At 57.6% G+C, this 14,166-nt stretch overlaps 1 protein-coding gene across 1 annotated transcript in view; it reads right to left on the minus strand.

Moving 5' to 3' along the window:
• PLEKHA2 (pleckstrin homology domain containing A2) overlaps positions 1-14,166 on the minus strand; it is a 15,781-nt gene continuing 1,615 nt past the window's right edge. Inside the window, 9 exon segments of the mRNA XM_050910106.1 lie at positions 1-3,579; positions 4,007-4,084; positions 4,976-5,039; positions 6,034-6,104; positions 6,278-6,346; positions 6,517-6,663; positions 9,742-9,773; positions 9,776-9,887; positions 13,840-13,937. Coding sequence (XP_050766063.1) covers positions 3,235-3,579; positions 4,007-4,084; positions 4,976-5,039; positions 6,034-6,104; positions 6,278-6,346; positions 6,517-6,663; positions 9,742-9,773; positions 9,776-9,887; positions 13,840-13,937 — 1,016 coding nt within the window. The 3' untranslated portion in view covers positions 1-3,234.

Genomic DNA, 14,166 nt, shown 5'->3' on the forward strand with positions numbered 1-14,166 from the left:
TGGAAAAGCAACTGGGATTTCCTTCTTTATTTAAAAACACAGGGAAAAGAGGGCATTCCATCTCCTGCAGCCAGCATTTACAGGCGAGGGGTGGGAGGCGGGTAACCGACACCACGGGAGTCACAGAGCATCGCCCGCGCGAGGCAACCCGGCCCTAAGAGCACTTGAAATCCACAGCCAGCACTCGCAGAAACGGCTGAAACCGCTTGGGAGTTTCCATAGAAAAGAGCAAACCCATCTCTCACACCACTCTTTCCGTACAAGATACCTCGAACCTGCACGCATCCCTAGAAAAGCAGGGAAACTCACAGCACACGCTTCATTCTCGAAAGGGAGCGGCTATGGGGGATGCGTTCATTGCCACATGGGAGAGCTGGGAGGCAAAGGCAGAGACGAGGGGATACCAGTCTGCTTTAAAAAAAATCACTGCAAAGCTCCATCGAGGTCTGGCTGCATCTGCCTGGTCCTTCGGGATGGGAGAGAAATTCCTCCCTGCAACACCCCCTGCATTATGGATGGGTCTGGAGCCCGGCTTGACTTTGAACCCACTTGTTTCAGTCTCACATTCAGCCTTTATGCTGTCCTGGGGATGCGGGGAGGGTGGGAATGAGAAACAGGAATGTTGCAATAGCGCTGGAGCCACTGGTAGTTTCTCCTCCTGGATAATTAACCCTAATTGTGCAACAAGCTTCTGCTTTACCATCCCAGGCCCGAGGAAACTTTGCAATTATCAAGCAACAAAAAAACCCTTGGTACTCCATGGTTTTGAAGCCTTGCACAAAGTAACCATCGTCGCTCTGCATTTGATGTTTTCCAGAAATGAGGTCAGAGCACTATCACCAAATGCTGTGACTCTATGATTGATAGGCTTACCAAACTATTAAAACATTTTTGAAACACCATGTTATGAGCCAAACAGCAAGTCAGCCTAAAAAAAAAATAAAAAATTTCAAACACTAGTGCAAATAAAGCAAAAAGAAGAAAAAGGAACAGCATGATCTAGGTTTCTACAGTTAAATAACAAATATTAACACTCGCCCTGTACCGTTTGCATCGATTCCCACTTGCTTTCATAGTTTCAGTGTTCTCCAGCATCTCCGCACAACGCCCTTTGAGCCACTCTTAGCCCCGAATCTGGGGGGCCCTGGCACCGCCTCGCCCAGGCTGCACCAAGGCACCTTCAGCTGCGCCTGCCCCGGGCTGGAGGAGCAGCCCCTCCGACACGGGAGGCGATCGATGCAGGAAGACGCGATTTTAATCTTGTTAAGATCCATTGGGCTAATCAACGCCTTGGAGCTCAACTGATAAAGCTCCGCTCGATCCCAGGCTGAGCCTGAGCTAGCTGAAGCACAGCTGTCAAACAGCTGGAGACCTAGAAAGGGCAGGGACAAACCAGAGGTTTTTTGCTCCTGGGGAGCACGTTGAGCTGATTTTGCAAAGCACAGAACATGTAATGCCAAAAAAAAGAAAGAAAAAAAAAAAGAAAAGAACAGGTAACTAGTCCACAACAGAGGGAAGCCTTGTTAACTCCAGACCACCCCATGCACTGCTAAGCTTGCAATGCAACTCCCACACCGACCACCCAGATTTATCAGCTGGAGTATATCCGAGGCGGCAAAGAGCATGCCCATGTCTGACACGGGACACAGCAGTGCAGCTGGGCCAAGGCAAGCGCATTTAAAATCCCACGTGCCCGTCAGCAGGGCCCCACGCAGCCCCGGGCCCCTCCTGCAGCCTTGCCCAGAGCTCCAGTGCCCAGCCAGGGCACTGCTGCTGCCGCCCGGGCTGCTGCCTCCTGCCCGCGGCGCACACACCGGGCACCGCAGCTGGGGACGCCCGCAGACCCCAGCAGCTTAACGCCAGGGATGCCTTCGCTGGCTCTTGTTTCAGCTTAACGCAATTCTGGACTACAGCTCTCCTACCCAAACACGTGCTGCTTTCCGTGGTGCACGGACACCGCCCCAGCCAACGCTCCTCACTCTGCCACCCTGGGTCTGGGTAAGGGCCCTCAGGCGAAGGGTGAAGCAGCAGCTACGCCTGGATGGGCTTGCTGCAGCTCTCAAAGTCACACCAACATAACCTGCTGCTGACAGCAAGCAAGGACGGGGAGCTGTGCCCTCGCTGGGCACCCAAGGATTACACACACATTTCGGGGTGAAGATATCGGACGATCTTGCTCCCTAGGGAATACCTGAATTTTCTACATGCTACTTATCACACCTCCTACAGGAGCTTATTTGGTTATGGAAATGACGAGTTCACATTGCTCTAAAAACGTCTGCTCATTTTCATTTCAAGGCAGGCAGCAGGCGAGTTGGCTGGACAAGTCTTCCCAGTTTCATCAAACGCTCGGCTTTCGTTGCTTTTTGCTAAAAGCACTTCACCGCCCGGGCACGGCTTTCTGGTGCCCAGACGTACGCAGTGCAAAACTGACACCGTACCTGAGGATCCTCCCGTCCCCGGGAGCCACCGTCGCACCGGCTGCCTGCCCAGGCTCACGCTCAGAAAGTACCGATAAGCCTTTCGGAGGGGCTGAGCAGGGAGCCTGCCAGTGCCGGGGTTCAACAGTGGCCACAGCTATAAAGAGATGTAATTAAAAGCTAACAGATTTGTTGATACGCCACTAGTCAGGCAGTGTAAAGAGCTGGTCTCCTAGGGAAAAAGTCATCAAAACGGGAAGTAGCAGCATGTCCCTTGTGCAGGCAGCTGCGGGCTGGCATCTCCCCGGCTCTGCCCAGCGGCCCGGGGAAGGCCGAGCAGCCTGAAAGGGGAGAAAAATGTTTTTCCAAACACAAGAAAGGCCACGCTCCCCTTCACACCTCTGAGACCTCCTGCCGCTTCCTCCAAGCTTGGTTTTTGGGGGAAATTATGCGGCTGCAGAAGGGGATGCTCCCTCATCCAGGCCATGCCTGGCCCGGAGGCAGCTTCCGAAACACGGAGCCACCCGGGGCAAAGCCCAGGCAGGAGCAGGCAGGGTCCCCGCTCCCTGGCAGAGCGGGGCGCTGGGATGCGGGTCCAGCCAGATCCTGTATGGCAGGGAAGAGCAGCGGTGGAGGGAAGGGGCCACTTCATCCCCGCCGAGACGATGGGGCGAGCTCGGTCCGAGGTGCTGAGCGGACGCATGGAGACCAGCTGTCCCGGGCACAGCGCGGCTGCGCACCCCGCACCGGCCCGCCGGGACCCCCGGCAGCCGGGGAGGTGGCATGCGGAGCCGGGGGGCGGCTCGGCGCCCGGTCAGACATCGGAGGTCCGGATGCTTTCATCGTCCAGGTCGAAGGCGAACGGCTTCTCTTTGAGATGCTGCGGCTCCGACTTGTGCCGCACGCGCTTGCCCGGCGCGGCTCCGGCATCGCGCTCCGTGAAGGCTGGCATGAACACCGAGTCTCTCGGCGGCGCGGGCACCTCCTCCAGTGCCGGCTGCTTCCCCTCCGCCTGCGGCACCGGCGTCCAGGGCTGCCAGGAGGAGGTGGAGGGGGCTTTGCACAGCGCTCTCCTCTCCTCTGCTGCCTGCCTCTGCTGGGAGGGGGCCGAGGAGCCCCCGGGCTTGACCATGGAGGTGGATCTCATGAAGGACATCTCCTGCAAGGACAGACACAGGGTGAGCGTTGGCTGGGGCTGGGTTTTTGTGCATGCAATGCTGTGAGCAATTTGCAAAGCTGTGGGGAACAGGCCCAGGCCCTTTACACGCTCTGCAGAAAGGAAAAAAAAAAAAACCCTAAGCAAACTGAAAGACTGAATTAAATGGCCCTTTGCCACCAGTCAGGCTCTCGCTCGTGCCTCGGAGCAGAGCAGGGTTCACGCAGGTCCAGTTCGATGGCTGAATCCCACTTTTCAATCGTTTTCGAGGAAACTTTTCCAGTGAATGGTAAACAAAGCCAGAAAGGGCAGGGATCTCATCCTGGAAACGGGCTAACTGAGCACTTACACAAGCCACCGAATAAATATCTTGTACATTGGCACAATCTTCATTTGACACTAAGTATGAAGCAGAAAGGACGTGACCTACCCTCGGGCGGGTTTTCAGGGCCTGAACTGCCCCTGTGATTACTCGGATCCAGCTATGCATGTCCTCGGGGCTGTCTGCCTGCAAAACACACCAGCCCGAATGAGACTTTGCCTTCTGCAAGCCCCCGGTGCAGCTGGAGTTGATCCCCACCGCAGCAAAGCATGGGCACACAGACGGACAGGCTACCAGGGTTCCCAGTATATTTGCTACTAATTTATCCTTGCTTAAAAATCACCGCACCACCCTATCTTCCCCAACAGAAGGGGAGCCACTCTCCGCATTGCGGCATTTTTGTATCAGGAATAGATAAAACATTTAAGGAAAAAAAAAACTTGCCGGGGTGTGACCGACCCTGCCCCTGCCGCGGCAGAGGCTCGGGGTCTGCATCCTGCCACGAGCCCGCCCGGGGCCGTGCTCTCTCCGCAGCAGAGTTTGGGGGTTTTGCCCGTGCACGTGGGGATGTGCATCCACGGCACAGCACGCCGCACTGGCTGCTCTTCGGGGACTCACAAGTGCCCAGGGCTCTTGCAAGCGCTGAGAGCACTGTGCGCAGCATCCCCTGCCTGCTGCCTCCTCCTGCCCAGCTCAGCCAGCCACAGGGAGAATGCCTGAATACCCGTCCCCGCTGCAGAGAGGGCTGGCCAAATCTGCACGACAGGGGAGATGCAGACAAAGCCCCGTGCACTCGGGATGCTCATCGGATCACCCTGTGCTTTTGTGTCTGCTTTTTCCTGCTCACACAAATAGCTGCTATTATAAATAAGCCCAAGGGGAGAAGTGAAACCGCCCGGCAGTTCTCCCTTGCCGCCCGTGCCCTGACGCTGAGCAAAGCTGTTACAAACTCATCTGCTTGTGTTTGCTGGCCGAGAGGCTGCTGGGGAACAGCCCGTTTGCAGGAGCGTGGCTTGCACGAGCTGTCGAGAGCTGAACTTACTGCCCAGAAAAGCAAACCGGCCTCGGCTGCCTCACCTGGATGTAGAAGGTCCTGGAGCTTGTTATGATTTCAAAGAGGTTGTCCCGCATCAGGAGGTCACTAGAAACAGCGAGAAAGAGACGGTCACTACCCAGAAGTCATTGTGGATGGGAAAAAAAAAAAATAAATCTGTGTTTATCCTAATCTCTAGAGTGTGCTGGGGAAAAACATATTGAAGGCAACCTTGGATCTCATCGGGATTTTGAGAAGACGACTCCAGCTCCCCAGAGACCTTCAGCAACACACACACACTCCGGCTTCTGCTGTCTGCAGGCAAACCCTGCCCCTCCCCAGACCTGTAATTCTTCTCATTTACAGTTCATTTTAAGTGTGAGCTTTCTATTACTTATTAAGAATAAACAATTCAAAGATATATTAATAAATTACATTTTTACTTTAGCTAAAGAGGTTTGTTTTCTTACTTCATTTTTCATTGCAAGTCTTCAAGTTACTTTGATTTTATCAGCATTCACTGCAATAAATTATTCCCAAGACTTTGTGTAGCCACCTGTGCTAGTTTAAGGAAAACACCTATATACGGCTTTCGGCTGCTTTATGAACACCTTTGTTCTTCTGTCATACAATGCTATTTACTGTGCAGGGCCCCACACTCCTTAATCTATGGAGATAAGAGAGCTGTAGGAGCACGCCTGCCCAACAGAGATGGCTACCAGCACCAGGAGAACAGAGGACGGACAATATCCTGCATCCAGGCACATTTCCCCGACCTGCTCATGGAGCTGAAGGTGAAGAAATTTCTTAACAGCGAAACAAAGAGGAGACGTTTGGGTTACAGGATTGTAAAAGAAGAGCGAGCGGCAGCACAGCTCAGCCTGGCCCCGGCTCGCAGCAGCAGCCGCTGTTCGGGGCCCTCTGGGCTCCCCGAAGGCGGGAGCTGAGTTTCCTTGCTGCCCTCCGCCGGTTCAGCTCCTCGGGGAGCTGCTTCCCACCAGCAGCTGGATCAGCCGGAGCTCCCGTTAGCTGCTCCGGCCCCGGCACAACCTGGGGCTATGGCAGGAGCTGCAGTCCAGGGAAACACAGACGGGAGCATTACCCAGACTTGACCAGGCACTCGTGGGTCTTGCAGATGTCCTTCAGGAGAATCGAACGCAAGGGCTCCTTGTCCTGCGGAGATGAGAGGAGACGTTGATGGGCTTGGCTGGCCCCCGGGGCTGGCAGCACTGGACGTGCCTCCCACAGAGCCCTCCGCACTGGCACGGGAGCGCGGCAGCCCCAGACCTCTGCTCGGGAGCAGCCGGTCCCAGGCAGGGGCGAGGGGGGTGGCGGAGGCTGCTCACCTGCTCACACTTGTAGTAACTGATGGAAAATTCATCCAGAACGAAGTACCGGCGCTTCCAGCTCTTCCTCTGGAAAAGAAAGGAGGAAACGGCTCGGTGCTGGGCTCTGATGCTCTCCCCATGCCGTCATGGTCCTGCATCTGGAGCATCCCCAACCCATGGGGGAGCAGGCAGCCCAAGGCCACCCGCCCGGCTGAGCCGCCCCACTGCCCGCGGCGCAGGGGACCCCCGGCACTCACCACGTTCCCCTGCTTCACGCAGTAGCCGCTCTTGAGGACGGGGGGCCCAGCGGGTGGCTTGGCGGCCGAGGTGGGGATGTAGCTCTGCGAGCGCCGCAGCAGCGGGTGGGCGGCCACGTCGCTGCCCTCCGCTCCGTCCCCCCCGTTCTGCAACCAGAGAGCACGGAGTTACCGGGGGAGCCGGGAGAGAGCAGGGAGGGGAATTCCCTGCTAGAAGGCAGGACACCTGAGCTGGAGGGAAAGGCAACCCGAAGCAAGCCCTGAGCGCAGCGCTGCATGCCAAGGGCTAATTGCAATGCCTGGACACAAGCAGGGGAATGAACCAGAGTCGAGAGCTGATTTTATCTCATTGCACGCAGCGTTTCAGACTGCTGCCTGAGTACTATTCATCCTTTTGGCGCCCACATGTTAAAAACAACATTAAGAAATTGGAAAGGCTATAGAAAAGCAATTTGAGGGCTGAAGAAAATCCCTTGCAGCAGGGTTGTTAAAGGACCTCATCTGCCTGGCTTATCAAACACCGAGAGGTGACTCGACTGCACCACAGACCTTCTCAGGGGGAAACGCAAGGTACAAGGAGCTCTTTCACCTGGCAGAGGGAGGCAGAACAAAAACCACCAGCTGGAAGCCGGAGCCAGACAAACCCAAGTTAGAAAGCAGGGATGCCTTCCAACTGGAGCAGGCAATATATCATGGGAATAAACTGTTCAGGAAAGCCATAAAGTCTCCGCTCCACATTTTCACAGCCAAATTCTCCCAAAGGAAACTGTGATGTTTGGAGCTCAGGTAGAAAAACTGCGCTTCCTCTGGCCCCAAGCTGTCTCTCCCCAAGCGCCAATGCTCGCTGCTGTGAGCACGGACGGGCTGCGCACACGGCCGCGTGCCCAGCACCATCCCCTGGCTCACCCCAAGCACTTCCCAGCGCATCCCAAGGGCTGGACCCTGCCCCGCCGCCAGCATCACCCCTTCCCTCCTCCGTGCCGCCCGTCCCCCGGCAGCGCCCTCCCTTCCCCCTCGGCAGCACAGAGGATGGTTGAGATGAAACATCTGTGCTCATCTCCTTCCCCCGTCCCTCCAACCCCTTCCTCCAGCTCCGCGCTGAGGTTTGAGAATTGCCATGGCAGCCGGGGTGGCTCTTGCCACCGCCAGCCTTATATGGCACCCGCGCCGGTGCGACTGCCGGTGTGGTTAACCAGCGACCTGCCCGCGCTGCTCCTTCCAGCACCTTCGAGAGGCTGCTTTGGTTTCTCCAGGACAGAGACAAGCAGCCATTTGGCTGGCCCCAAACTGCCGCCCCGCACCTCCGGAGAGCGGCGGTGCAGAGCTCCAGCCCAGCCGCGAAGGGGAAGCCACCCGCTCCCCTCGCCTGGGGCTGCACCGGCTCTGCCGAGCGTTACAGGTGTACGTGTCCAAAACCAGAGACGGGGATGCTGCTGCAATAGGGAGCGTTGCACCCAGCAGCCGGGGTGTTGCTGCTGGCCGGTTTGGGGGTGCAGCCGGAGCATGGGGCTCCCCGCTGCAGTCCCAGAGCTGCTGCGGGGCAGCACCGGCTGGCCTGGGCAGAGCCAGGAAACCACGGACGCGCCCAGGAAGCTGCAGCGGAGGAATAGCCATTTCACACGGGGCAAGCTGCAAGAGCACAGAAAATAGTCCAGCAGCTGATGCATCACCTCTAAAAAAACCCCTCGGTGAAAGAAAGAAATTGGGTGAGGGCTGAGAATGGAGCTTGTGGCTCTCGGGAGGTGGTGGCAGGGGATGAGAGGGAGGAAGAGTCATGAGTCAGGAGGAAAGAGCAGCTTTAACTCACTGAAACAAAAAAGGCACAGGGCTGGCTGCTGCCACTTGTTTGCAAACAGGCTGCATGGCACACGGGGAAGCAAGGGGAGAGGCACAGCCTTCCCTTCCCTGCCCTTCCCCACCCCACACATGGGGCTGAGGGTCCAGCTGAGGGTCCCATGGGCAGCAGCACCAGGAAGGGACGGCCACCAGCCTGCCAGCCTCCGCACCCCACACACCTCTGCACCCCGCTCCCCGACAAACCCTGCGGCCAGGGAAGTGTTAAAAGCGCCTGCCAGCAAAAAAAAAAAAAGCTGCAATGATCTAATTCTCTGCTCTATTTTCAGTGCTGCCACTGATAAGAGTTGAAGTGAGCCCCAGAGCCGGATGAGCGCCCGAAGGTGGGAGACACCGATGGCCACGTGCACACCCGGCCACGTGCCGAGGGAAGGGGGCGCAGAGCCACGGCAAGCGGTGCCAGCCACCGGGATGGGTCAGTCCCTTTGGCTGCTTTGATGGGGGCAGCAACACGGGGTCCCTCTGCCCTGGGCACCTCGATGGGGGATCTGGACCCAGGACGTGTGGGTGGATGGTGCAGGATGGCCGGGAAGGCAAGCAGATTCATACCCTCCTCCTCCTCACACCCCCTCGTCTCATCACACTTCAGAGCGAGACAAAGGAGAGGTGCTACAGAGTGCTAAGTGCAGCTATTTATACCTCCCTGAGTGGGAAGGGTTTGCAGGCATCAAGCTGGTTTCCAGAACTGAAAGTGCAAACCAGCCTCCCCAACAGCCCAAACCAGCCACTGCCTCCAGCCCCACGGCCTCCCACGGACCCCCCCAGACCCCCAGACTCCATGTCCCAGCCCAGCGCCAGGCTGGGGGACCCACGTCCACAAGCTCCTCTGCTCTGACACATGGGTTAGAGAGCAACAGAGCCCATCGCTGCTGCGTATTAACAGTATTTCTCCACCCATTGCACTGCTCAGTACTGGCGGGGCACCGCAGGCTGCTATAGCAGTAACAACGCCCCGACACTCGCTTTCCCTGTGCTCTCCCTTCCTAAAGCAGAAATCTGAGTATCATTTGCAACAAGTGATTTGCAGACCCAGCCACCCTTGCCCCGCTCGACTCGGAAGGCAGCACACCCTTGCTGGCAGGGCAACGACAGCAGCAGGAGCCAGACACAAAACCCAGCAGGCAGGGACCCCTCAAAGCCCGGCTCAAGCGCCGAAGGGCCCCCGGCAGTGAGGTGCAGGAACATCAAAGCGGGGTGTGGCGGGAACGCCCTCGCCCAGCTACGCATGGAGAAAGCTGCCACCTTTTCTGCTGATCCCCAATTAGGAGCTGCTCTTAAAACACGGGGAACAGAGAGACCCAAGCAGGGTGCTGATGTTGCAGCGGTTTTACCCCCAGGATTTGGGACGGTGCATAGATCCTGCCAGCTCACCTGGTTGATGGAGATGGGCGTGTGGACCACCACCCCCCGATGATCTCGGTTTTGTAGGCCACCTGGGGCTTCCTCTCCTGGGCCTGGGGCACCACTGGAGGCTTTGCGATCTCCGTGGCCAGGGGGACGCTGCCGCCCTTTGGCACCTATGGGAGAAAGAAAGGGGTGAAGGGCACAGGCGTGACCGTGCCGGGCAGACCCACGCCTGCACCAGGCACCATCGTCTCTGTCCTCCCAGCCTAAATGCAGCAATGTCCCTTTAAAAAATAATAAATGAACAAACCGCTCCAATTAAGGAGGGTGTGGGCCCCACCCAGGCAGTTTGCAGGAGGCACTGAGATGGGAGATGAGAGGAGGTGAATAATTAAGCATCAACTCACATGAGTCTGTGACTCGCCTCTGCAGCTCAATGTGTTCATGGGACACTTGCTCCTTTAATTGTCCCTGCTCTACTTACAGCTAGGCTTAATGATGAGCTTTCGTCTGCCTAATGAGGCTGAGCTGCAGCACGTCCGCAGGGGCACAGCGGACAGCCGGCGCTATTTTACACGCCGAACGCCTGCATGTCCTGCACCAACACACGGCCAGGCAGGTTGCCTCTCCACTGCGAGCGGCTCCGCATCCCCGGACGGAGGCTGTGCCGCAGGGACCCGGCTCCCAGCGCCAGCATCCTCCCTTTCCCCCTCCCAGCTCCTTCCCTCCGGCACCCAGCTCTGGACAGAAAGGCAGGCTTCCAAGCTTTCCTTCCCCAGTCTGCACTCCCACTTCTCTAATGCCATTAATCAGGGTCTCTGGCTCCAACCCACCCTCCTGCCTTCCACCCCGAAGTGCACAGGGAGCAACACGCAGTCCTCTCCGTGCAAACCACACCATGCATCGGCTGCTGGCTGGGCAGAGCAGAGCTCTCAGCTGCTCTGAAGTCCCTCCCGAGGCAGACGGCTGGCCTCACGTTTAGGCTGAGACCTGGCTTAAGTCTTGGGGGGCAGAGGTCTGTGCTAAGACCTCACAAACCCACAGGCAGGAGAGGTCAAAGGGCCAAGGACAAGATCCCAGTCACCCCATGGCCACGCAGAGCCCCAGTTGCTCTCCAACAGCCAGGCTCAGCTGATGGAGCAGGCAGCGCCAGGCAGCGGGCAGGCAGCACTGGGCAGGGGGCAGGCAGCAGCGGCACGTTCAGGCGCCATCGCTTCCTGCTTCGGAAACGCCGCTGCCGTGAGAGCGAGGGGCCAGACCATGGCAGGCTCCCGCACACCTGCGCTGCACAGCCCCGTGCACAGCACCAGCGCCCATGGGCAGCGGCACGCACCAGCTGCCTGCCCCGGCAACGCGGGCAAGCATGAGGTGGGTGCATGGCGAGGCTGGGGAGCCGGCACAGGCTGCCCGGCCAGAGGAAACGGTTTCACAACGCAGATGCAGAGACACTGTGTGTGCGGGCAGCAGGGCGGGGGCAGAGGGAAGGAGCTGCATCTCTCTGCAGGCAGCAGTGCAAGGGGGAAGGTGCTGCTCGGCGCCCGGCACGGGGCAGCGCTGCTGCCAGCTCAAGCCTTCTTGTGCAGAACTTGGCAGAGTCCCTTGTCACGGTCACACCAGCCCGCTGCACACCTCGTGCCTTCAGCCACCAAGTCCCTGGCTACAAAGACAGCACGCAGGGTGAGGAAACACAGGAACCGATTTGCCAAGAGCAGAGGAGAAGTCTCCGTGAGAAGCGGAAGCTGAACCTGGATCTCTGCACCAGGAGCAATACCCGAATCGCTGCCCCATCCTTCCCGTCCCACCGCAGCGAGCGGCTCGGACGGCGGCAGCGTGCACCGAACATACAGCGCACACGAGCGTGGTTGGTGTGATGCACCCCACGCCCAGGAGCCCGGCAGCCCTGCAGAGCCCAGGGGAAGAGGGAGACCACTCAAAGGCCAGAGGCTGGTAAGGGTCAAAACCCTGCCGAAAGCCAGAACATCTCCCCATGCCCTGCTGTGCCTCTCCACCCATGCCAAGGTGATGGAGCCGCTGCAACTCGGAGCAGCCCAAGGAAACCCAGGCGCCAACAGAGACCTACGGGAAGCTGCAGAGCAGGAAGAGGGATTTCCCACGCAGGGCAGAGCGGCAGCGTCACCCGCATCCCGGTAGCCCTGCGTTTCCCAGCCAGCCTGCGAGAACTCCTCCCTGCAGGGCTGGATGAGCCGGTCGGCCAGCCGGGACACAGCCAGAGTCGGGAAGGGCTGGCCAACATCGGGGTATGAAAATCACCGCAGTTTATTGTGGAACCAGAAGATGGGTCTCTTCCTACCGCCACGCCAGCCAGCCTTGCAGATCAGCAACATGGTTCTGCCTGCAGGCAATTGTCCTGGAGGTAACTGTCCCCGGGGCACACCTACACAAATGTCACTGGTTACAACTCCTACCCAGTTTTGGAGGTGGGTTTTTTGTAGCCAACATCACCTGAACCCATAAAAGAGAAGGTACAAGCCAGAGCTCGTGCAGTCAGTTAGGCGGCTTCAGGCGCAGGGGTTGTCACATTTAATGTATTTGCAGATAAAAAAAGAAAATACAAGTACAAGCCAGGTCTGGTCTTGTAGATGAGCTTCCCAACAGGGACTACAACACAGCACTCCAGTGATTTTAAACAAAAAAAAAAAATCAAAGAAAAAAAGTTATTTGACAGGCCCCAATCCTAAACTGTTTGCCACGATTTTTCCTTATATTTAGTTTACAAACCACGAACAACATGCATCAGCACACGATCTAGTAAAACCCTGCTGGCATTAAACACTGGCAATACTGCTAATGCCAGGTACATAGATGCCTGCAGTGCCCCTGACCCTTTCGCAGGGATTCCCCGCATCCCGGGGCCAGGAAGAAGCCGTCCTGAGAACACCGAACCCAGGCGTCCCGGCACACGGGCACTGCCCGCTGAGCATCAAACACACAGCGTGCAGAGGGTGCTTCTACTCCGCTGCATGAGAGAGGGAGCGCAGCAGCATCCCTCATCGCCAGGAGCACTGGGCAGCTGAGGAGCACAGACTTCGCGAGTTACTGGGTCAGTGACCATTAATTTACAGTTCTATGAACACAACAGTAAATGAGAGGAGATGGCAGACAAACTCCTTTGGACCCAGGCACAACCCGCCCCGCGATGCCCTACAGCGCAGGGCACTCGCTACGCCTCGTCACAAGACCTGGCGTTCCAGGAAGAATAAAAATTGAGTAAATAAATTATTGAAGCACAAGAAAGACACCCTTTGACAGTCGCAGCGAGGCATCGGTTACGCACGATCCCAGCCAGCAGGAGTGGCAGGAGGGAAACGTCCCCGGAGCAGGCGGGGACAGGGACGGGGACGGCTCCCACAGGACCTTCCCCAGGGTGCAGCCACCGTCCCCCACAGCAGCTGGGTGGGGAAGGCAGAGTTGCAAGAGCAACCAGCAGCAAAATAAACCCAGACGAGGAGAATCCCTGGGGATGGTGGAGGGAACATCCCTCGTCTGAAGCCAGACCCCTGGGATGGGTCACCATGCAGCTCTGCCCTTGGAAAGGGACACGGCAAAGATGTCCAGCCCCGCACGCTAAAAGGCTGCATCGCCGGCACGGCCCTCCTCTGCTCACAATGTTTCTCCCTCAGATCCAAACCAGCCTGGCCCCACGTGCCAGCAGAACTGCACAGAGCCCCAGGATGTCTGTGTAAGAGCTCTGCTCTTGTGGGGCCGTCCGGGGGACCAGGGCATGCTCCCCTGGGAACGAAGGGGTTTCGGGAGCTACAGCTCCATATTACAGCTGCTCCACTCAACAGCAAAACAAGGGAGGCACCAGAAGCAGAGCGGGCTCCAGAAGGAGGACAAGACACTGCAGCCACCAGCCGAGAGCTGCACGTCCCTCCTTCCCCAGCGCAGCCTCAGCACTAAGCCAGAAGAAAGCCTGGCAAGTTTGGCACAGACCTGCTCCCGCACCGGGGACAGCCCGGCCACCACCATCCTCAGGCGGGACTGGGGAGGCAATGGAGGAGGAGAGCACAGCAAGAAGGAAAAGCACAGCTCTTCCAGGCGCTTATCGAGTGGCCCATCAAGGCAGGACACAGCAACACCAGAGATGAGCATAATGCAACCTACCGTGATCTTACTGGCCCGGTTCAGCGCCTCCACCCAGTCCTGCAGGTCCTTCTGATCGCTGGCTTGTAAGAAATAGCGCTGAGATAAAGCATTGATAACTATCAAAGAAGGGAACAAAAAGAAGAGTTAGGGAACCCCATTCAGTGCTTAGCATTATTAAAACAAATTAAACAATAAATCAGCAAGACAATATCTCTCAGCTCCCAGTCCCAGAGCGATCTGCAGATATCGGTCTCGTAACCTCTCGCATGGAAAAGCAGCCGAGGGGCGTGGAGGGGATGTGGCAGCTGGTCAGCTGGATGCATCTTGCACCAGAGCGTAGGGAGG

This window comes from Gymnogyps californianus, chromosome 23 (genome assembly GCF_018139145.2).
Source record: "Gymnogyps californianus isolate 813 chromosome 23, ASM1813914v2, whole genome shotgun sequence".
Taxonomy (NCBI): domain Eukaryota; kingdom Metazoa; phylum Chordata; class Aves; order Accipitriformes; family Cathartidae; genus Gymnogyps; species Gymnogyps californianus.